We start from the raw sequence: 24,438 nt of genomic DNA, 5'->3' as shown, positions 1-24,438 counted from the left end.
TTCGCACAGTAGGCATAGCGCTTTCACGTGACTGTTTTTTAATTGTAAAAAATAGCTGATTTAATGGCCTAAGGGTACTTACGAGTTGTGCTGAAATAATCGGCTTAGTACCTCTGTTAGTTTTTCGTTTACTGCTTATTTTGCACAAAAAAAACTTGTAATTATAATGAAAATGCAGGAGCACAAGTTTAACGTAGCTTATTCACAGGCACCACCTATCACTGCTCGATGTCTCCAAGACGGAAGTAACAAACTATGGGTCAATTAATACATTAGAAGTGGTGGTTAAAGTTGATAAAAGGTGGTTAATCAACTTTAACCACCTTTAATCAACTTTAAATCAACTGGTTGATTAAAGGTGGTTATTGGAAAAGTTGATTAAAGGTAAAATCCAACAGTGAGTGGATAGGGATATAATACTCTATAGCAGGTAGCACAGCTTTGTAAAAGGTAGGTCCTGTTTTAGTAATGAAGTGACAGCAGAAGTGGATAAAGGAAATGGCTACACCATGATATTGCTGGACTTTATTTGGGCATTTGACAGAATACTACTTGAAGCAAATGGGAATGGATATGAAGCTAGTAGCTGGATGGGGGGGGGGGGGGTCTAGCAGACAAACACTAAAGAGTAGTATATGGCAGAGTGGAATCTAGAAGAATGAGGGTGCTAGTGGAGTACCTTTTGAGTTCTGTGCTAGTGTCACTATTTAATTTGTATATCAATGATATAGGGAAAGATTTAAGGGGTGGGGGAATATTCAGTTGTTTGCTGATGATGCAAAAAGAGAGGACAATATTTGATAAAGATTGATGCAGATCTTCTGCAGGATGATTTAAATAAACTGGCATTGTGGACAAAGGATAATGATTGTCAATTTAATATTGCAAAATGTAATTTTTCGTACTGGATTGCAGGAAATTTATGTGACAAGGATCTGTGGGCGGGGGAGTGATGGTGGACAGAGATTTGAAGTTCAGAGGGCATATTACAAAAGTTGGTAAAAAATGGTAAAATATTGATAATATTTCTGGAAAATTTTCCATGTTACTCCTCTAAATAAATATTAATCTTTATGACTATTTTGCTTATTTTTGATTAGGAGTACCCCTTTTATGATGTCACTGGCTCTTTACTCAATTTTTAGGGCATTACTGATGTTTTAAAGATATGGATATATGAAGAATATAAGGAAGGAATAATTTTGGACATACCTTTGTAGTATGTTCTTGGTTGGCTTCTTATTGAGAAGCATCTAGTATATGGCAATATTACTGAAGTATGACTGAAAAGAAGGGGGAGAAGGGTGTTTTGGAAATGTGGAGATTCAGTCATACTTCAATAACATCACCATATGCTAGATGCCGCTCAGTAAGAAGACAACCAGGAACATCCTACAAAGGTATATCCAAAATTATTCCTTCCTTATATTCTTCATATATCCATATCTTTAAAACATCAGTAATCCCTAAAAATTGAGTGAAAAGTCAGTGACATCATAAAAGGGATACTCCTAACAAAAATAGGCAAAATAGCCATAAAAATTAAAAGTTGGTAAAATAGTTCAAATGATTACTTGGGTATTGAAAAACAACAAGTAAAGATAAGGAAATTATTATCCTTCTTTATAAGATTATGATTTTGCCACATCTTGACTGCTGTGCTCAGATTTGATCACCTAGACTTCTTGGGGATCAGGAGGTGGTAGAGAGGATTTGGAGATGAGTGACCAAGCTGCTGGTGTCAGGTCGTTGAAACACTTTCCATGAGGATAGGTTGAAGGCTTGTGAATTACAAAGTTTAGTTGATAGGTGGTAAAGAGGAGACAAAGGGGTTTTATAAAATTGATGCCAAGGAAATTTTTTCAGTATATGACAAATTAGGAACTAGGGATCATCTGTGGAAGTTGTGTAAGAGTGTGGTTGGTGAGGGTGTGAGGACTAGATTTTTTCCGTAGAGAGTGATGAATGAGTGGAATGAATTGCCAGAATTAGTTGTGAGTGCTCTAATGGTGAGTGAGTTGAAGGAAAGGTATTATAAGTTTTGTGTGTATAAACATTAGTGAGTTGAAAAACAAATACAAACAGTAGAAATGAAATTTCGCAGAAAAACTGCTGGATATACCAAGTGGGACCATAAAATAAATGAAGAAATCTTACAATCCCTGAAAATAAAACCAATTAACTACTACATATGACAGTATAAACAAAAATGGCTAGAACATTTAAATCAAATAGACAACAGCAGACTACCAAAAATATTATACAGATACAAAATAAGTGGAAAAAGAAGAATCGGAAGACTAAGAAAGAGATGGCATGAGACTAGAACAGGCCACTTGGCCTAAAATCCATGTTAGGAAGAAGAAGGTTAGTGAGTGTCTCCCACGATGAGTCTCTGGACTCCATCAAGATACAGTATATAATAATATAATATAATGTATTAAGCAGTCTTAAAAAAAGAATTAGAAAGAATTTAGGTTAATTATATGTATTTTTCTTTTCCTCACACCTCTGTTTACTGTGATGTATTAATTTCTTTTAATATGCTATCAGGAAATTTAATTTAGAGTTATAATTAGTCACTTGTCTTTGCTCTGCAAAGATAATAAATAATTAATGTGAATAAATTATTTGTAAAATTTTATTATTAACATGGTTTGTAACTTTAGTTTATATTGTCAGAAGAGTGTCATTAAATTTTGGTGTCATTTTGTAATCGTGGCATAAACAATGCATGGCGTTGACAATATTCATAGTTCAAGTATTGCACTACATTTTGACCTCTATCAGCAGTTTGAAGCTGGCAGCTGCATGCACAGATTGGATTGTCTAAAAACAATGCCATTTTGAGAGGAGAAAGGTTATAGGAATGTATTCAGAGATCAATGGATTTATTTGAAAGTATTTATTTTTTCAAATGGTGTACAACCATCAGAAGATAATATAGAAGAGTGCCTCAAATATTGTTTTGTTGTAAAAGGTATAATACAGTAGCTCAAGTTGGGAAAGAGGAAATTCCAGTATTAGTTTTGTCTGCTGTTTATTTATATAACTTTGTGTTATTTTTGTTCCTGTCAACAGATGAAATTGAAGATAAGCAGAAAGCTGTCTTTCCATCTAAACAGCTTCATGATAGTGTGTGTATGTGTATTACAGAATTGATATGATTTCTAATTGGAACTGATTATTTCAAAAAGCTATAGCTGTTTAATCCTAAAGAGGATTAGTAAAGAATCTGTTTCTTTTGCTTGTTGTTAAATGATTTTTTTTAAATTCCTGAAATTAAATTTTAAATGAGTGAGTGTGAGAGAGAAAGTGTACGTATTACAGTTCTCTTGTCTGAATTGAGGATTATAGATAAGTGAATGTAATATTTGAGTTTTAATAGTTTGGGGAAAACTAGAATTGTTTTCAAGGCACATGAATATATGTTGGAAAGAAATATTTAAATTACACTCATGGTACTAACCTAACCTATGTAGTTTTATAAGTGTATAAACACACACATTAATTAATTAAACAAAATGGCACAGCCAACATACACATAAGTATATGTGTATGTCGGTATTCAGAGCTTTCATTTTAATATATGCACAAATTCTCATGGAGAGGAAACACAAGAGAAAAAAAGCCTTTGTAATAATTGAAGTCCGAAAGGCTTCATTTCAACGATTATAAGTTAATAGAAATAGAGGATATTATAAATCCAACCTTATTTCATAACTCAGAAACTCAGAAAGTTTCAAAAATAGACCAGAACGCTTATGAGAATACAACCGGAATTATCTTGGCTTGCACTGCTTAAAAGATGAGCTCTGCCCAGGAGCTTGTATATTTGTCTTTTTTTTTTTAGTGCTTTTATTTAGGTTTCACTGGCCTGACAGCTGTTTTGAACTATTGGTTCTCACCAGAGACCAGGCAGAAACTGTAAGAGATCAAAAATTCTCTGTTGATTACCATCGAAATTATGTCAGACAGTCTTGTTAACTATAATTGTTGACAATGGTATCTTCACACATTCAGGATACAAGACTAGGATACAGGACATATAAAATAGGAAGTGATCATCGCTTAGTTTTAATAAAAATGAACATCATATTGAAAAAGAAAAATATGTAAGAAAGTTTAAAAAAAAAAAAGAAATCAAGCATCTATTAGAAGTGCACTGTAGACTCAGTCATACAAATGTTATGCAAGAAATGAAAAGTTTGAAAAGAAGACCCAAACATTGTGTCTCACAAGAAAATATTGATTAATTCAGCTAGCAGGCATATGTTGAAGTTGTTTGAAAGGATAGAAAAATAAGAACTTCACAGTGGATTCAATAAGATAAATAGACAGTCCTGGCAAAGAAAAAGGGATATCAAAAGTAATGAGCAAGTAACCTGGTGGGTGACCTGAGAGAATGAAGAAAAAAACATAAGAAAACTAAGCTACCTGTAAAAGTAGCTAAACAAAAGTCATGGAAAGGCTTTAGATATATGAGGATGGTTCCATAAGTTTCCAGCTTGACTAACTTTTAGAGGTGATAGAAAGAAAACAACTGTGTCACTTTTCAACATAATCTTCCTTTACTTCAACACACTTTTCACATCTTTGAATTAACATTTCTATTCCTTTGCAAAAATAGTCTGTACTTTTATCTGAAAAAAAGCCTAAAACTACATCTTTCACCTCATTGTCAACTCCAAATTTTTTTCTTGAAGATCTTTCTTCAGTTTTGAGAAGAGATAGTAGTTACTGGTACTAGATTTTTGCTGTAGGGGTGGTGTTCAATCTCCTGGAAGCCACAGTCCTTCATTGCAGCCTTCGCAACAATAGCCGTATGGACTGGGGCATTGTTGTGAAGCAGGCTAACACGACTCAGCATTCCTCATCTCTTCTCCTTTATGGCATCGTGCAGTTTGTGCAGGAGTGAAGCATAATATTCTGCATTCACGGTGGTATTCCTTTCCTTGAAGTCAATCAAGAGAATCCCCTGCATCCCAAAAGATTGTTTCCATGATCTTCTTGGTGGACTGAGTGACCTTGGCTTTTCTTAGCAGTGCTTCACCTGTTTTACACCACTCCATGGATTCCCTTTTGGAAAGAGGATCATAATAAAGAACTGTGGTTTTATCACCGGTGACAATGGATTCCAGCACTTCTCACTAATTCCCTTGGCAAAACTCAAAAAACTTGCAGGAACAGGTCCACTATGCTCCTTCTGAATTGAAGAGAATTCGGGGCTCCCACCTTGCACTGACCTTCATCATGTAAAAGTTTCTCTTGAATCATGCGAAAGAAGGTTGTTATAGAAAACTCCAACCTGGCTGAGATTTCTTTGAGGTTTAGCTTTTGGTCATTGATCAGTTCCTCCTCAACAAGTGAGAAATTTTCCTCAGTCATCACTTCCACAGATCGACCATCATAAGGATTATCTTCAATGCTCTCTTCCTAGGCAAAAATGTTTAGCCCATTCCTTATAGTGGAATGTAAAGGAGAAGCTTCCCCTTAAACACCATCTAATCACTGTTTGATAGTTCTTGGAGAAAGCCCTTCTGTGGTGAAAAACTTGATCACAGTGTACTCAATTTTTAACATTACAGCCACTTAGCATACCACATGTTAGTCAAACGAGTGCCTCCAACTGAATGATGCAGGTAGAGAGTTGAAACTGGTATACTACTCAGCTCCCCATAGATGGTGCTATCTGTCACGCACAGAGTTTTAAAATTGGCACGAATTTTGTATCAGGCTGGAAACTTTTGGAACCTACCTCATATAAAAGGCAAGTATTATGAAGTAGCCAAATGTTGTTGAAAAGATTCAGAATGGATGGAGTACTGCAAAAGTAATCAGAGATGATAAATGTGAGATAAAAACTGAAGATAAAGATATTCAAGATGTCTTAGTAATTTTTTTTTGAATGACTACTAAATGAAAGAAGAAGTAATAGAACAGTGATAAAAATTCAGGAAGCATGCAATCAGGAGTACATCAGTACCAGAGATGGAAAAGCGATTAAAAACCTGAAATATGGAAAGGCAGCTGGAATTAATATTTGATCAAAAATGCTCAAATATGAAGAAGTTTTACAGTGACTACAAAGCCTAGCTCAAAAGCACTGGTCAAAAAAGTCATTCTGTATAATTGGAGTAGAGTTTGCATAGTATCTATCTATAAAAAAAAAAGCAACACAAAGCAATATGAGAATTGCAGAGGACTTTCCCTAATGAGTTTTACAGGTAAGATTTATGTGAGTACTTGAGAAGAGGCTAAGAAAAATTGTGGAAGAGAAACAACTTGGAGAAGAGCAAATCAGAAGTTATTAGGATCAGCTTTTCAATTTAAGACAAATAGTTGAAAAATCATGGAAATATAACAAGGATGTGTATTCAACTTTTGTAGATCTGGGAAAAGCATATGACATAGTGCCAAAAGAAGAGCTCTTCAAAATACTATAATTATATGTTATTAAATGGGACATTTACAAAGCAATACATAACCTATAGTTAATTTTCAAGTCAGCTATTAGAATTGAAGCTGGGGGGGGGGGGGGGGGGGAATACTGGAAGGTGTTTTGTGAAATTGTGTGTAAAGGTGCATACTATTTCCACTCTTATTCAATCTGTATGGATCATATCAGGAAGGAAAGTGGCATTAAACCTGATATCAGAAGTGGAGATGTTATCTCAGTTCTTTACTTTATGCAAATGATCTTATGCTGAGAAATAAATCAAGTACTGTACAAATCTTCAGGATTCGTTAACTAAATTGAATAACTATTATAACAAATTGCAAGAAAATTTGACAATGAAAATACAGATGGTAAAAATTAGCAGACATATTGAAAACATCAGCTGCATCCTAAATAATGATCATATACAAGGGTGGTCTGAAAAGTTCTCGGCCAATGAAAAAAAGAATTTGTAATTTCAAAATTATTTTTATTTTTAAACATAATTTCCCTTAAGACTAATACATTTATTCCAGCGATGCTCGAGCACCATTATCCCATCCCTGTAGCGGTTCTCAGTAAGATCTGCAAAATATCCCTCTACAGCTGCAATCACCTTTTGATTCGAAGAAAAATGCTGACCAGTGAGGAAGAGTTTTAGTTTTGGGAAGAGATGGAAGTCAGAGGGAGCCAAATCTGGAGAATAGGGTGGATGTTCCGACAATTCATAGTGCAGATCCCTTAATTTTTCCATTGCCAAAACACCTTTGTGGGTGGGTGCATTGCCCTGATGAAAGAAGATTTTTTCTTTTGCAAACTGTCTTTTCTCACGAACTTTTACGTTTAGTCTGGTTAAAAGATCGGAATAATGTTCCCCAGTTATTATTTTACCCTTTTCAAAATAATTAATAAACAAAATGCCTTTAGCATTCCAAAACACCGATGCCATGACCTTTCCTGCTGATGGAACCGACTTTGTCTTCTTTGGCGCTGAACAACCGGTTTCTGTCTACTGTTTTGACTGCTGTTTGGATTCTGGTGTGTAATGGTGAATTCAAGTCTCATCCATAGTAATAAATTGATGCACATAATCAGTTTTATTCTTATCGAAACGCTCCAAGCACTGTTCAGAGATTTTCATGTGAGTGCATTTTTGATCTACTGTGAGCAAGTGCAGCACCCTTTTTCATTTGCAATTCTTCATGCAAAATATATCCTACACGTTCTTTTGAAATGCCCATAGCCTCAGTAATTGCACGCACTTTGACTTGCTGGTCATCCAATACCATATCGTGCACTTGCGCAATGATTTCTGGTGTTTCTCCTTCACGTGGATCATCTTCAAGGAAAGATGAAAAAGACATAGAAAAGACAAACTGATCAACATCCTAAACTTTAAATCAATATATTCCAAATTGTTGACCTTCAAATTTAATAATTTAAGCACAGAAGAATTTAAGATAGAAAAAGGAGTCATGCAGGGAGTGCCCACTCTGACTGCGCTTATATAACACATACCTAGAGGAAATATGCAAAGAAATCTCCAATGAACCAGGGATAAATATAAATGGAAGAAGCATCAACCATATCAAATATGCAGATGATATAGTAATCCTGGCAGTATCCAACCTACAATTGGAAAAAAACAGTCCAGCTTCTAAATGAAATATGTAAAAACTTTGGAATGAGGATCAACAGCAGTAAGACCAAAATAATGAAAAGAGGAAGAGAAGTTGAAAACATCTCAACAATCCTGGAGACCAAACCCAGAACAAGTAAAATCCTTTGTCTACATAGCAAGTACCATTACACACAATTTAGACAGCATTGAAACAGTAAAACACAGAATTAACATTGGATGGTTGAACATGAATAAATTAAACAAAATATGGAACAGTAACAAACTCTCGAAACAGCTTAAAATCAAACTATTCAAAGCTATGATCCTTCCTATCCTTCCTATAGCAACATATGGAAGTGAGTCATGGTGACTCACTAAGAAGGAATTATTCAAAATAAGTGCATTTGAGGAGAAGTGGCTAAGAAAAATAAACAAAACACACTGGGCTGAACATAAAACTACAGAAGGTGCTATGGTCACTTAAACAGAATGGGAGAGGAGAAGTTAGGAAAATAGGTATTTACTGCCTTCCCAGTGGATGACTGACCTCCAGCTGTTCTAGTTTCTTTTTCCTCACAGCACTTGCTCTGCACAACACTGTTGTGCAATAGCTTTTGCTGCCACCCGTGTGTGAGTTGAGATGTATTTTAAAAAGAGAAAGGACAGATATAGATCATGCCTCCACTGAACCTGGTTTGGTTGGCTGATGTAGGCTTTTGGTTTAAATATCATCTAGCTTGGATGTTTATGAAAGTCTTTGGGTAATAAATAATTTTCATTGCCGAATTATGGATAGCCTTCAGTACTTGAAAATATCAATATTTGGTCTCTAGAATGTAGTTTCTGAATTATTTATCTCTTAGTTGTCTCATAGATGCTGCAGGTTACTATCCTTATCCTTTCATGGGTATAGATGACAAAAAAAAAAAAAATGTAATAATAAAAAGTTAGTGAGGAAGAATTTTTTTGCAACAAATATAATACATAGAGCCTGTGTAGCTCAGTGGATGTGGCATTTGCACACCATTGCGCTTGACCATACAAAGGAAGACTTGCTTTCAAATCTAGTCAGTGATTAGAAGAAATTTTTCTAAGCCTTTTTTCGACCGGTTCCCGAGTTAGTCGATCTCTGGCACGGGTAAGCGGCTTTTTCTCCCAGAAGCTTGGGTTATCTCATCTCATCTTCCTTATACCCTCTTTTACCTTGCGGTGTCGAGGGTCCAATGATCATCGGACCTCACTCCGTTTACAGGATAAGGTTGTCAGCCTTATGCCCCGGTGTATCCTATGGCCTGTAGTGTTGAGTTCTTAAGGCCAGTTTGTTTGCTTTGCGGGATGAAAAACCCCAAGAATAAACTGGGGGAAAAACCCTGCTGTCCACGCCCAAGACTGGCTAACTTGGCTATGGCTGAGGAAGATCCTTCAGCTCCTCACGTCACCGACGGGAATTGAACCTAGGACACTCCTTCCCCAGACATATGGTTGCAAAGCGCATAGCCACTAGGCTAACCGCGCGGACAAGCTTGGGTTATTCGTCCCATAAACTCAAGAAAATTGACCATAGAACCCACACTATTTCAGACATGAAAAATATTGTGTTGGGGTTAGGGATCACGAGATGGTGGCACTTGTTGAGCCACCTCTTCACGCATTGAAGAGGTGGCTCAGCAAGTGATAGCCTTGGGCCAGCTATCTCTGATTGGCTGCCAGTGGAGATTGAACTGCCCACTCAGTCTCCAAAAGTTCGATAGGGCTAAAACGGCCTCGCCTACTCCCTATACCAGAACAAAAAGGCACAAAAACTTATTCTGATTATAAGACTAAAAAAAAGGTGAAAAAATAATAAATGCAAAAAAACGAAAGAATACAGAACCGTTTACAATAGTTAGGCAATCAAATTTGACAGCTTGCATGACAATGTGTGTACGTAGTGAGATGCTTCAGTCATTATTGTGAATGCACGTTACATAGTTTTTAAAGCTTGTCTTTTCCTTATCTTTAGGGGATCTTAAAAATTTTAAGATTCCCTAAAGACAGCTTTCCATTTTTCAAATATGCAAGTGTTTATAGAATACCATGCACTTGTGGACATACATAGACCAAACTTTAAGAAGCCTGGAAATTAGACCGAAGGAACACATTGGAGATGTAAATCACAACAGAATGGATACCTCAGGTTTGGTGCATCACTTCTCAACTTCTAACCACGCAATAGATTGGGAAAACAGCTCAATGCCATATATAGAGGATAATTACAGATGCAGAATATTCAAAGAAGCAGCAGTGGTCCTACGAACAGGAAATAACATGAACAGAAATCAAGGAGCAGTATTGAAAGATACATGGAAAAATCTGATTAATTCATTAAGTATAGTGGAACTACAGTACGTTAAAAACTATGTAACGCATATTCACAATAATGACTGAAGCATCTCGCTACATGTACACATTGTCACGCGAGCTGTCAAATTTGGTTGCCTAACTGTTGTAAATGGTTCTGTATTCTTTTGTTTTTTTGCATTTATTATTTTTTTACCTTTTTTAGTCTTGACAAAGCTAGATAGTATGCTCGCGAAACTAGTCGGCATTCTTGTACATATGTGTATTAAACCGATGGTCTTATAATCAGAATAAGTTTTTGTGTTTATTAAAGTATATAAAGACCAAATATGAGTAGTCTAAATGGAACAAAAAAGGCATTAGCTGATTTTTTTTTTTATATATATAATAAATAACAATTACCCAATTCTTTAGATTCTTTAATTGTTATAGGCAGATAACTTAAAATTGATTATATGTAATTAAGCACCATTGAACAATGTATATATGTGTAAATATATATAAAATATTAAAAAATGAGGGAGGGTAAGGTTGGATGTGAGAGTGAACATATGAAGCCAACTTGCTACTGTGAGATGGTAAAGCTTATTGTAATAGTGTATGGCTCACCTGCTGTTTGCTTTTTTCCCCTTGGTACCAAGTTAGTCATTCTTGCTCTATGGTGTTTCTACTGATTTTTCTTCAGTTTGTCACTCTTAAATGTAAAACCAACTCTGAATGCATTTGGTAGTAATGTCATAAGTTAGTTATCAGAAAGTAGGTATTGGGTAATTGTCAGCTTGGTTTTGTCTCAGTGGGTAGCATACTGTTCTCTTACAAGCAGGATATGAATTTGAAACCTACTGTGGACAACAATGTTTGTGAATGTCTTTAAATGACTAAGAAATTTTGTTGCCTGGTAAGAAAGCATCATCTCACTTATTAAATGCCTGAAGTGGCATTAAAAAAAAGTTTCATGTTTGGTCTGGAGAGCAGAGTTCCAGATTATTTTATAAAGTAAATAAATAATAATAAATAAAAATATAAACAATAACTTAGTTCACTGATAGTACTAATGTACTATAGATTCCCAAGCTTTCATGAGTGGGAGTTGTAAAAAAAATGTAACACATTAACTTCACAATTTATTTAGTAATGTCATTGCCGAATTGTGCATTGTCTTCTGGTGGAAAGCCACTAGATAGCAATAAATAAATTTCATTAAGAAATAGAGTATTTTTGGAGAAAGTATGAGATCACAATCTAAATTAAAATCACCTTAACATTTGTGAAAATATGCAAGAAACCTGTATGTCTAATGCTAAAAATATAAAGTATGTTAGGACATGTTATTTGAAAATTATGGAATTATTTAAAAAAATAAAAATACTACTATTTTAGCATTTTTGCAAAATTGTGGATGGTTTATTCATGGCTTGTTATCATAGTGTTTCTGTTTGTGTAGGCAATGTGGAATGGCTGGATAAGCAAAAGCAGAGATGTTATGTATATTGGAGAACGCCAGAGGAATGGGGAAAATTGATTTACAAATGGGTAAATTCTTTTTTAATTTTTTATGTGTTTTAATTTCTTTCATCTTATCTGAAATTATTTGTGATGTTTTGATGGTTTCAGATAAAGTTTTGCAGTTTAATTTTTTCACAAAAAATACAAATTTGATAAGATATATTGGAGAACACATTATGAAGATGACAAATTATTGTTATTCTTGTTCTTAATTTTGTTAAATACTTTCATTATTTGAAAAAATGTTTATTTGGAAAAGAGTTTTGAATTTAAAATAATGCTGTTTTACATATTGACAAAAGAAATTACACTATTACTGGGAGTTATAAGTTTTGTTGTAAATTGAGATATATATAATATTAACATATTTCATCTTTTGGATGTTTACATACATCATTAACCCTTAGTTAAAAATGCAGTCATTATGTGTTTTGAGATATTCCCATTTTTTTTAATTTATTTAAATTCTGGAAATTAGGATTTTTGTCTTTTTTTTTGAGCACAATATGAAATTGATATTGGAATGATCTAATGAAGACTGAGTTAAGAAATATTACAAACGTATATTAGAACAGTTTGAGCCTCTATAGCTCTGTTGGTTTTGACACTGCCTTTTGGTTGGAAAGACCTAGGTTTGAATCCCATCTAGATCCAGGGATCTTCATCATGGCTTTTCATCTGAAAGTAAATTAACTGTTCTCATATGGAGGTTGAAGGATTTTTCATCCTGCAAAAATGGGCAAATCCCAGAAGAACACACACACACACACACACACAATTGACAGCCACAATACACTATGCCAATGGGATTAATCACCCTATCAGAGCATTAATCATGTTTCAGAGAAGTCAAGTTACTAGACCATGACAAGCCTAATTTTGTGCCTAACACACAGTGAAAAGCTGGAATGGGGCATTAGATCAGTGCAGCATTAAATATAACAACTATCATAAGATAGGGATAAAGTAAATTTCTACAGGACAAGTGAATGAAAGAATTGGTAACACAGTCAATAGATATGGGACATTACAAACCCCCAGAAGCATGAAAGCATTATGGAGCTCATGGATGCAGTAATAATAATGCAGTAATTCATTGAGTGGTATGTGCCTGTGCTTGTGTAATTACACTTGCCTACAATTTATGGAATCTCAAATGGTTTAGCTGTCATCTGGTAGTTCAGCACACTAAGCATAGAATTATAAAAATTATATTCCTAAGAATTATGCATAGCTTCTTCACAGAATATCTTGGACTTATATATATATATTTGTGAATAAAATAATTAAAATATTATTTTATTACACTGGTCAGTAAATGGGTACTTAATAGAAGCTAGATAACTAGGAGACCTTCATGTAGTGTGTAAGGAATCGGCTTCTGACCAAACATCCAGTCCGCATCTTCTTATGTGCTCTGATCTTAGATATCTATGTGGATACTGAATGAACAGGCTTGAGTCTTCCTGAGCAAAATTGTATTCTGCTTCAGGTTTAAACCACAGATAGATGTGATGGTACAACATGATCGAATATCATGCTGGTTGGTGCATCTACCAGTTAAACAAAGGATTCCCCCTCCCCCAACACACAGTTTCCTTGAGGAACGAGTCCGACACTGAAATATAAGCAACCTCAAACCCAGACAGAATTAAAGATGTCCATCAGTATTAAAAGCCACAATGGAAAAACAGGTGGAGAAAAATAGCTGCAAAAGAATTACAGAATAGTTTATCAACATAATTGGTGTTATCAAGATGAGAAGACAAAAATAGATGAGATACTTCTAAATAATAACTGTAAGATGTTATATATGGGCAGTAGTGATCAGCAAAAAAAAAAATGATTCTACACACTAAAGACAAAAATAAATTGCTTGTCAGTTCAATCAGAGTGAATGCAGATTTTAAAATTGGTCCACAGTAGGTTTCAGTAGGAAAAAAAATTAAAAGAATGTTATGAATAATTAGAGTATACGTGACATAAAGGAGAAGCTCTTTTTAATAGAGCACTACATAGTAGAGTGAGAATCATATCACCAATATATACTTTTGGGAAAATTTTGCTGAATTTCTGATTATTAGACATCAACAGATGCCATATGGTTACTGTGATGCTCAGTGATGTACCACACCAGTCCTTGCCACATGGTCCTGTTGTATGCTTTTTCTGGAGGCTTCAACACTCTGAAGATCACTCACTCCACACACACACACACACAATTCATCCATCTCATTTACTGTCTACCCCTTCCTCTTTTTCCAGGAACTTTACACCTTCTATTACTCTTCTGAGAAGTTCTCCTTCCATCCTTTCAATGTGTCCAAAGTATTCAACCTTCTTCTGTCAATATCCTTAAGGAGTCTTAAAGTTCTACTGATCCTTTCTAGCACCCACCATTTGTCCACCTTTCAGAATATGATATCTTCAACAGCCATCTGTAACACCACATCTCAAAAGCAGCTATACTTTTCCTATCAGATTTCTTTAAGTTCCAAGTCTCATCCATGAGTTGCTGTTGGAAAATCAGCTGCATCCAAAATCCTCAACTTTGTTCCTGTGGAGATAGATCATCCTTACAGATTTTAGACAAGTCTCTGACTGTTGTTTTAGTCATTCCTAATCTTCTTCTGATGTCTTCTGAACAGCAATTCTTCACATTAATAATGGATCCCAGGTACTTGAACTTGCTGACTTCCTCATTTCTTTCTCCATTAAGGTGCACTTGTTTCTCAGGAGCTCCCTGTCCGTATTTCCTTTGAGAACCATAATCTTTGTCTTGTTAGAATTGAGCTAAAGTCCTCTGTTCTTACTGATCTCATTAACTTTGTCAAGAATTTGTCCTGTTTTTTCCTTTCATTATAGAGGAGTACTGTATCATCAGCATATCTCAGATTACTGATCAATCTACCACCTATCCTAATTCCTGTCTTGAGCTCATCCAGTGATGCATGCATGATGTAGCATTGGATGAGCATAGATACTAAACAAGTGAGGAGAAAGTAGACATCCTAACTCCCTTTCCAATTAGTTAATTCAGCACCTGTTCTTCCCATGGCTATTTGCTCCATGTATAAGTTAGCTATCAGCTTGACAGCATGTTGAGGAAAATCCATTCTTTTCATTACTTCTCACAGTTTCACATGTTGAACACATTCAAAAGCTTTAGAGTAGTCTATGAAACACATTACCATGGGGAGTCTAAATTCTTTTATACTTTTCTCTCTAAGGCAAAAGATCTGATCTCTGGTTCCTTTATCTTTCTTAAAACCTGCTTGTTCCTCAGGCATCTCTGCCTCAATTTTGGCCTCAATCCTATTTAGAAATATCTTTAATAAGACCTTGTTTGCATGAGATATTAAACTAATAGTTCTGTAATTCTTGCAGCCCTTCATATCTCCCTTCTTATGTAGTGGTATGAAAACTGACTTCTTCCAGTCTCTAGGTCATGATCCTCCTGTCTCCCATATCCTTGTAATCAATCTACGAAACATTCTTATCCCTTCATCCCCCATAGCCTTAATTAACTCTGTCTGGATTCCATTTGCACAAGGAGCCTTATTCGATTGAGATATTTAACTGCTCTTTCAACCTCATGCCTAAGTGGAGGAGGTTCCAAATCAAAATTTTCCTGGTGGGAGGACTCCTCCAAATTTTCTTTATCCTCTCTGTTGTACATTTCCGCATGGTATTCTTTTCATCTGTTTTTGATTTCCAGTATTATTAGTACTGCTCAATTCTTGTTTTTGATGACATTCAATTTGAGCTCAAACTTGTGCTTTAGATCACAAAATAATGACACATCCTTTTGTAATTGTGCTTCCTCATCTGGATCTCACTCTCTTCACATTTATTAGTATAAAACTTTTCCTTGTCCTGCCTGATGGCTGCTCTGACTTCTCTATGTAATCTCTTATATTCTTCAGTCCCTGTGTTTCTTTGTTTTTCCACCCACCTTTTTTTTTTTTTTTATTAGATTCCATGTTGAATCTGATATCCATGGGTCTCTTGGTCTTCTTAGTGGGCAGAGATACTTCTTGGCTGTATCCTGTTTTATAACCTTGACTCCTTCCCAAAGCATTTCTTGCGAATTCTTCTCACTAGTCTCCAAAAAATCATCGAACCGAGTTGATGTTTCTTATGCAAACCCACTAGGAATTACTCTAACATCCAGTCTATTGAGATGTGCCTGACTTGGAAGGTTTTGGAGTCTTTCTTACTTTGGCTCTTACTAGCTGATGCTCTGTACTGCAGTCTGTCTACTCCAGGACAAGTGTGTATATCTGAGATGCTTATCTTCCACCATTGGACAGCCAGGATCTAATCAATTTAGTGCCTTGACCTATCATTGTTAGTTGTCCAGGTATAAGTCCTTTGTGGGTGTTTCTGGAAGCAGGTATTGGTAATAACTAATCTGTTAGCACTAGCAAATTCCAATAGTATTTTGCCATGGGTGTTATGTTCACCCAGACTAAACATGCCACACTCAGGCCTAACTCTCATACTCTTTCCCACTTTTGCATTCCAGTCCCCTAAGATGTAAAGCACATCTCTCCTTGGTAGGCAGTCCAAAACAATCTGTAGGTTTTCATAGAATTCTTCACTCTTTTCATCAGGCCTGTCTGTGTGGGGTGCATAAACTATCCCAAATTGGCACATTAGCAGGATGAGCCTCAAGTCTAATACATTAATGGGATTATAACCAAGAAGGGTTCTTGCCTGAACTGTTTACAGTATCACAGCTATCCCATGATGCTTTTAGTCACCTCCTGAATAAACAACTAGCTTACCATCCAATCTTTTGAAGTGGCTTTCTCCATTCCATCTGATCTCTGTAATTCCTAGAATGTCAATTTTATACCTCTACATCTCTTTACAGACAATATCAAAGTACTCATCTTTAGAACGCAAACATTCCATGTGCCCATGTAAAATTCCCCTCTAAATACCTTCTGTATTCCTCATTCATAATATCATTGACTTTTGTTGGAGACTGTAATATACTTCTCGAATAGGACCCTTTGCCTAATCCCTGAATGTAGCTCTGATTATTCTATGTGACAACTGATGCAGCATGAGGTGTGTTATAAGGCATAACTATATTAGCATTTTGGAGTGAAGTGACTGCAAGAAAAAAAGTGGTAGGGTTTCAGAGACCCTTTCCACATATCTGGAAAGTTTTGTTCTCCAATTCATCCTGCATTGATATAAAGTTTAATGCCACTTTCCTTCATAATGTGATTCGTATAGATGATGAATAACAGTGGAAATAATATGCACTCTTGTCTCACACCTGATTTAACAATAAACCATCTTCTTGTACCACCTTCAGTGACTTACAACTTAAATATAAATGTATTATTTGATATAACGATTGATTTACACCATTTTTAAGCTTTTCTCTGTGTATTTGTCATATTCTTTTTCCATGTCTACAGTTAGTTGTATTAAAAAAAATAAAATAAACAGGAATGTTTGTTGTTCAAATATCTGCTTTTAATTAAAAGTATCTGTTGTTCAAATATCTGTAAATTTAAAAGTAATTCTTTTCTCATTACTAGGCATCTTCACATGGTATGACAAATACAGTTTGCACTTTGTATGAATTGACAAATGGTGATGAAACAACAGAAGAAGGTAAAGAAATATTTATCTTCAATTTTTCACATAGTTTTTATATTCAAATTATAGATTATATAAAGATTATATTGGGTTGGCAAATAAGTTCATTCGGTTTTTCAGAGTGGAATGAAACACATTTTATTTAATATATATAATACATACTAGTCAGTTATATATTGATCCTCTTTATCAATGACCTCTTGCCATCTGTTCACCAACTTTATTATGCCACGTTCATAAAACTCCTGAGGTTTACTGGCGAAAAACTGATCCAGGTGTCTTTTGACAGCCTCCTCATTAGCAAAGGTTTTCCCATTCAGAGAATTCTGCAACGATTGGAATAAGTGGCAATCGGAAGGTGCCAGGTCTGGTGAATACGAAGTATGCGAGAAAACATTCCAGCCAAGGCATAACAATTTACTTTGGGATGTTAACAATGTGTGAGGTGTGGTGTTGTTGTGGTGAAAGACAACTCCTTTCTGATTTGCCAATTCAGGACGTTTTGTGCTAATTGCATGGGCCAGTCGTGTTAACTGTGAGCAATAGACAGTTGAATCAATCTTTCTGCCTGACGGTAACACCTCATAGTGGACAACTTCCTACCACACAGAGAGCATGATCTTCTTTGGGTGCAATCCCACTTTCGAGGTTGTTTCAGCGGTTCACTCTTGTGCTCCCATGATCTTTTACTTACCACGTTATCGTACACAACCCATTTTTCATCTCCAGTAATCATCCACTTCAAAAATGGGTCATTTTCTTGGTGACGTCACAGCAAATCACAGATGAATATGCGAGCAGTCATATTGGCCTCAGTCGATACATGCAGCACCCAAACATTGAGTTTTGAAACATATCCCAGCTTGTGCAAATGGTTTTCAACACTTGTATGGGATATGTTCAGTACTGCAGCAATCTCCAGCACTGTTTGTGACGGATTTTTGTCGACGATATCCTTCACAACATTCGAATCAGCCTCTGTCAGGTGCGAGGCGCATCACTGACGTCGAAATCTCCAGAACGGAATTTGGCAAACGACTTTTGCCATACACGTTCTGTTAAGGCACCATCCCCATACACACTGCATATTTTTTTATGGGCCTCTGCAGCTCGTTTGCCTTTTTTGAAATAAAAAAGCAAAATATGCCGGTAATGTACGTTATTGCCTTCCATTTCTAAAAATATGTTACACACACGCAACTGAAGTAAGCCGAACGAAAATTCACTGAAAGGTTATGTAAAAAAACTGCGCAGTAGCGTTGTTAGGTAGCGCAACAATAGTGACAGGTGAAGCGGTGTAAACTTGTACTAACATATAAACAGAAAAATTTATTTTCCAACCCAATATAAACATACATTTTTCACAGGTTTTGGAAGTGCTGTGGCACTACCCAAACCTGTGAAATTATGAGTAATCTTAATTATCTTTATAAAATAAAAGTTCAAAATGGTCTGAGTGTTGTGATTAAAAAGAAAAAAAAAACCTTTCAGCAATAATTTTGTGAATGTATAATGGATGTATAATCCTTGTATAATGGAATTAATTTTCTCTCCTTTCACTCATTACTAATTGTGCTCATGTTAAGACTTATGGTGAATAATCAAGTCTGAGGCATGGATAAATTCTCTTATACATTATTTTATGTTGATGGATGTTTAGAGAAGCGGGGGGGGGGGACATCTAGGAAGCACATGTTCACAGGCACACCAGCAGGAAGGCAAATACAGGCTGATGTGTAAAAGGTGGACTTCTGCAGTCCTAACTGACAACCCTATGGGATGTCATCCATAGGGGACACAACCTGCGGCTCCAGAGCTGCATGTGACTCTTTGAATGAATAATTGCGTCTCTTTTCGTTATTAAACGATCTATCTAAACATAGACGTAAAAAGAAATGAACAGAGCGCTACTTTGTAGCGAAAATTAATCGCTACAAATTTGTAGCGAATAGCGATCGCTACAGTAGCGCTACAATCAAGCAGTTGGCTTGTGCACATTTATGACGTCACGCTAGGCTAGCACATGTAGTGCTATGGTAGTGCTTGCCTGTCTGAACATGCCCATTGTCTTTGCATATAGTGCAGGTATGGTATGTAAATCTGCTCACTTTGTTAAAATAAGTAAAGGTTTTGTAGTGGACGTTGCCGTGCTTTTATTTACTGGTGATTGTGTTAGGTAACGTGAATATTGTAACATTCAATTAGATATTAACAAAATAAAAATATTTTTATAGTATTTAAAATGTCAGCAAAGAAGAGAAAGATAGAACAAGAAAATCGGGAGGTTTAAAAGTGAATGGACTGAAACCTACGCATTTGTAGCAAATACAGCAGGAATTCCAATGTGTTTAATATGCCATGAAAAGCTTTCAAATAATAAAAAAATCAATATATAAAGACATTTTTTAAATAAACAACATACATTTGACAAAGCATATCCACAGGGAGATGAAAGAAAAAAGGCAGTAGAAGAGTTGCAACGCAAAGTAAATCTAACTAAATATTCATTTTCCAAATGGATAAAAGAATCAAGAAATACAACTATTGCTAGTTTTGTGGCCGTTCAAGAATTGTTAAACAAGGAAAACCTTTTACGAATGGTGAATATGTGAAAGAATGTTTTATTAAAACATCCGAAAATATCTTTTCTACGATTTTAAAAACAAAGCGGAAATAATTACAAAAATAAAAGACATGTCATTATCTGTTAAGATTGTAAGGGACAGAACTATACGAATGGCAGAAGATATAACAAATCAGCAGGTTACAGATCTAAATTCAACACCAGGATTCTCCATTGCCTGTGACGAATCATGTGATGTGGATGACATTGCACAGATTGTACGTATTTGTAGATACATAAACTCTCGAGGACCTCAGGAAGAATTACTCAATATACTGCCACTTACTGGACAAACTCATGGAGAAGACATTGAATCTGCTGTTGCCACTTGCTTGAAAAGTAAGAGTATTAATATTAACAAAATAATATCTATTTTGACCGATGGAATGCCGAGCATGAAAGGTACAAAAAAAGGTTTTGTTTCTTTATTTAAAAAACAAATTTTGCGTGACGTGTTTTCCTTTCACTGCATAATCCATCAAGAGATATTTTGTGCACAAACTTTTCCAAAAGAGATAACAGTAGCGATGGATTTGGTTGTAAAAATTGTTAACAAAATAATGGCAATACTGCTACATCATCGGAAATTTTGTGAACTTCTTAAAGAAATCAATTGCGAATATTCTGATCTTCTTTTGCATAACAGAATAAGATGGCTTTCCAGAGGTGCGGTGTTGATGCGATTTGCCACCTGCCTTGGAGAGGTTAAGTTGTTTCTAAGACAAAAGGACCTTGAATATGTATGCACAGTTAGAAGATACTCGTTGGTTACAAAAATTCTACTTTATGGTGGATATGACTTCCCATTTAAACGCACTAAATAAGGAACTACAGGGAAAGGGAAATACAGCAGTTTTGCTTTTAGAAGTGATTTCGTTTGAACAAAAATTATATTTGTTTGCGACAGACAAATATAAAGACAGAAAGGCACATTATTACATTTTCCTACGTTGAAGAAATATCAACAAGAACAAGCTGATAATTCCATAAATTTAACATTTTTCAAAGAAATTGTGGTAAATATGCGATCTGAATTTAATAGGAGATTTGAGGAGTTTAGAAAGAACAAGGCATGATGTCATTTTTATTGCAACCACTTGAAATTAATCCTGCCGAATTAAATTTTTCACCTTTTGCTGGAATTAATGAGGCTGCATTTCAACTTGAGTTAGAGGACCTGAAAACCAAGGATTTGTGGAATTCAAAATTTAGAAACCTTAAAGCTAACCTGACGGAGTTGGAAAGACAAAAATCTACCTTTGCAATACAACACAAATGGTCTGAAATAGAAAATCTTAAAAAGCAAGATCAGATTGTATTTGACACGTGGAATTGTTTACTGGACACTTACATTCAGTTAAAAACATATGCATTTGGACTTCTATTGATTTTTGGATCGACATATTTGTGTGAGCAAATATTTTCTAATATGAATTTTATTAAAAGTAAGTTGAGAAACCGACTAAACAACATGAGTCTTTCGTCATGTTTGAAAATGAAAATTACAGCGTATTCGCCGCATATTGAGAAATTATTCAAAGAAGTTCAACAGCAAAAGTCGCACTAAGAAGATATTTTAAATTAAAGAAATAGGTATGTTATTGGATTTTATACATATGCTTTTGTAAGGAGAAGGAAATCTTTGTTTTATTATTTAATATTTTAAAATTCGTCCCTGTGTTTTACAAGTATGATAACATGTTACTGTAAAAAAAAAAAAAAAAAAAAAAAAAAAAAAAAAAAAACGTGTCTCTCTCTCATTATTTTTTTAACAGATCATTTTAAAAATGGCTCTTTACTCCAAAAAGGTTGCCAACCCTGCTCTAGTGGAACTAGAGTAAAGATAGTTAATGATCTTCTTGTGATGCATACCTTACTTAAGTGATCACTTAACAACTCAACTGTTTCCTAAAACATATCCAGCATTTCTTACCATCTACATTCACTAAGGTTCTTTTGTATGGTCATTTTTCTTTTAATTGCCAAACACTACCACCACCACCACCAACAACAAAAAATTTCCCTTCATCTCTCACCATGGCTCTCACTATCCTAGCTTGTTTTTTATACTACTACTACTACTGTTGTGCATGGTTATTTCTTTTCTCCTGGTTTTGGATATGCAACATTTTCTTTTCATGCAACTCTTGCATGTCTTATTTATTCAACTCCAATGCAATTTATTATTCTAACTCTGAGGATTTAGTCAGATACAGCTTCCATAAGACACCTTTTCAGCACTTCCATACTCTGCTAATTGCTCTACCTTGCAGCTTCTCGTATCAAGATACTGGTTTGAGCTGCCTTCTCAGTTTGTTATTGTCATCTGTCTTATACTTGAATATATATCCTCTTTAAACAAAGCTCCTGCATAATTTGCTAACCCTCAAGTTAAACTGCATGATCACTTTCATCATTTGAAGGCATAACAGTTACCTCATTTATGCACAGATTCTCAGATGTTATTACCAGATCCAATATTCTTGCACCATGAGTCTCACCATCTTTTATTAACTGTATAAACTCCCTTTCCCTCCTCCTCTTTCATGATTTCTCATCCTTTCAGTTTAATATTATTATGGTTGAAATCACCAGTAATTGATAGCCTGGCTTGTATCCACAAAATTTATCTGCCTATGCTGTGTGCATAGTTCCCCTTCAGAAAGGTATGGTCCATAACAATCAGTTGTGTTTTGTCATGTAAACATCTACTTCACATGGAAAGAAGACAAAAGAAATAAGAAAAGTCTGTTCTGTTATTTTGATAGTGTTATCTTCATGCTTATTCAAGATACAAAAGTATGGGGGGATTTGTGTGTGTGTGTGTACACACATATATGCACAAAAAGTCTAAAAAAACAAAGTTTAGCAAATTTCAGAAGTGAAGTGTAGCTGCAAATATACACAACTTATTGAAGGGGAAAAAAATCAGAGTTTGAAAACAATGGATACTAGTGGTAAAGTCAGTTGATTGATTCAACCTAGAAGATATATGGTGAAATTATTTGCAGGGACAGAAAATTCAAAACTTCACAGCGGAATCAAAAAGTATGAGAGAAATATCATGGAAAGACTTTGGTAAGAACATAGAAAATGATAAATATCAGGAAAGTAACAGAATATTCTGAATTCTGTTGAAATGAAGAAGAGAATTACAGATACAGACAGGATTCCTTTTTCTTTTCTTTCACAGATGTGATTCCTTCTTAAAAAACAATGTCTGGAGTAATTACATTATAAGATAAATGAGAATGATGAAAGCAGTAATAGAAAATATTCAAGAATAAATTTGTGGCAGTCTGTCAAAGGCCTTTGAAAAATCTAACTATACTACTGTACATCTGCAGTTATGATCAAAGTGTTGGAAAAATTGGTTAGAAATAAAATACAGGATTGTGTTGATGGACATAAGATTCTCTAAGATGGGTTTGTGAAGAACATATCTTGTTGTTAGCAATCTGCTGATGTTTTATGATACAGTGACTAATGTGTTGGATAAGAGAGATTCGTATACAGTGATTTTCTTGAACTTTGCAAGGGCATTTGATAGATTACCACATGATGTATAAGCTGCAGAAGATGGGATTAGTTAGTAGATTGGTTGGATGGATTGAAGATTGGTTTTCTGAAAGATACCAGCAAGTTGTGTATAATGGAGCAGTATTTCAGAAAAGGAATGTGATCAGTGGTGTGCTTCAGGGTATTTTTCTTGGGTCCCTACTGTTTAAGATATTTGTTAATGATATTTCATGTGGATTGACTGGGTATCTTCAAATGTTTGCCGATGATGCAAAATTAGGTAGAAATAGCAGGAGTAGTGCTGATGTTAATCCTCTACAGGAAGATTTGAATAGACCTTTAGTTTTAACAAATGCGTGGGGGTTGCAGTTAATAAATGCAAGGTATCACACTTTGGGATACAGAGATATAAGGCTACTTACTGTATTGTTGGAGCTGTACTTCAGGAAGTGGATGAGATTTGGGATCTTGGAGTGATGGTAGACAATGGAGTGAAATTCTGATGGCACATCGCAAGTGTTGCAAAAAATGCACATCATACTGCTAGTATGATAAAAAGTACATTGATATGTAGGAATAAGGAGATTGTTGTACCTCTCTCTGCAAGGCATTGGTCAGGCCACATGTGGACCATTGTGCTGAAACTTGGCCACCTAGTTTTCATTGTGATGTTGAAACACTAAAGAGGGTCCAAAGATGAATGACCAAATTGATATCTGAACTCTGGAGTGTTGGTTATGAACACTGTCTTAAGGGATGTTGATTACA

At 35.2% G+C, this 24,438-nt stretch overlaps 1 protein-coding gene across 1 annotated transcript in view; it reads left to right on the top strand.

Moving 5' to 3' along the window:
- The window catches only part of Vps25 (vacuolar protein sorting 25), an 80,872-nt gene that overhangs the window by 47,047 nt on the left and 9,387 nt on the right, over positions 1-24,438 (top strand). Inside the window, exons 4-5 of the mRNA XM_090409598.1 lie at positions 11,845-11,933; positions 17,468-17,543. Of these exons, the coding sequence (XP_090265724.1) occupies positions 11,845-11,933; positions 17,468-17,543 (165 nt within the window). The remainder of the gene's footprint in view (positions 1-11,844; positions 11,934-17,467; positions 17,544-24,438) is intronic.

The sequence above is a fragment of the Typopeltis vanoorti genome, chromosome 2, assembly GCF_054136105.1.
Source record: "Typopeltis vanoorti isolate ZY-2024b chromosome 2, IOZ_Tvanoo_1.0, whole genome shotgun sequence".
NCBI classification, from domain to species: domain Eukaryota; kingdom Metazoa; phylum Arthropoda; class Arachnida; order Uropygi; family Thelyphonidae; genus Typopeltis; species Typopeltis vanoorti.
The sequence above is the reverse complement of the archived record's forward strand: the minus strand, read 5'-3'. Positions and strand labels throughout refer to the sequence as shown.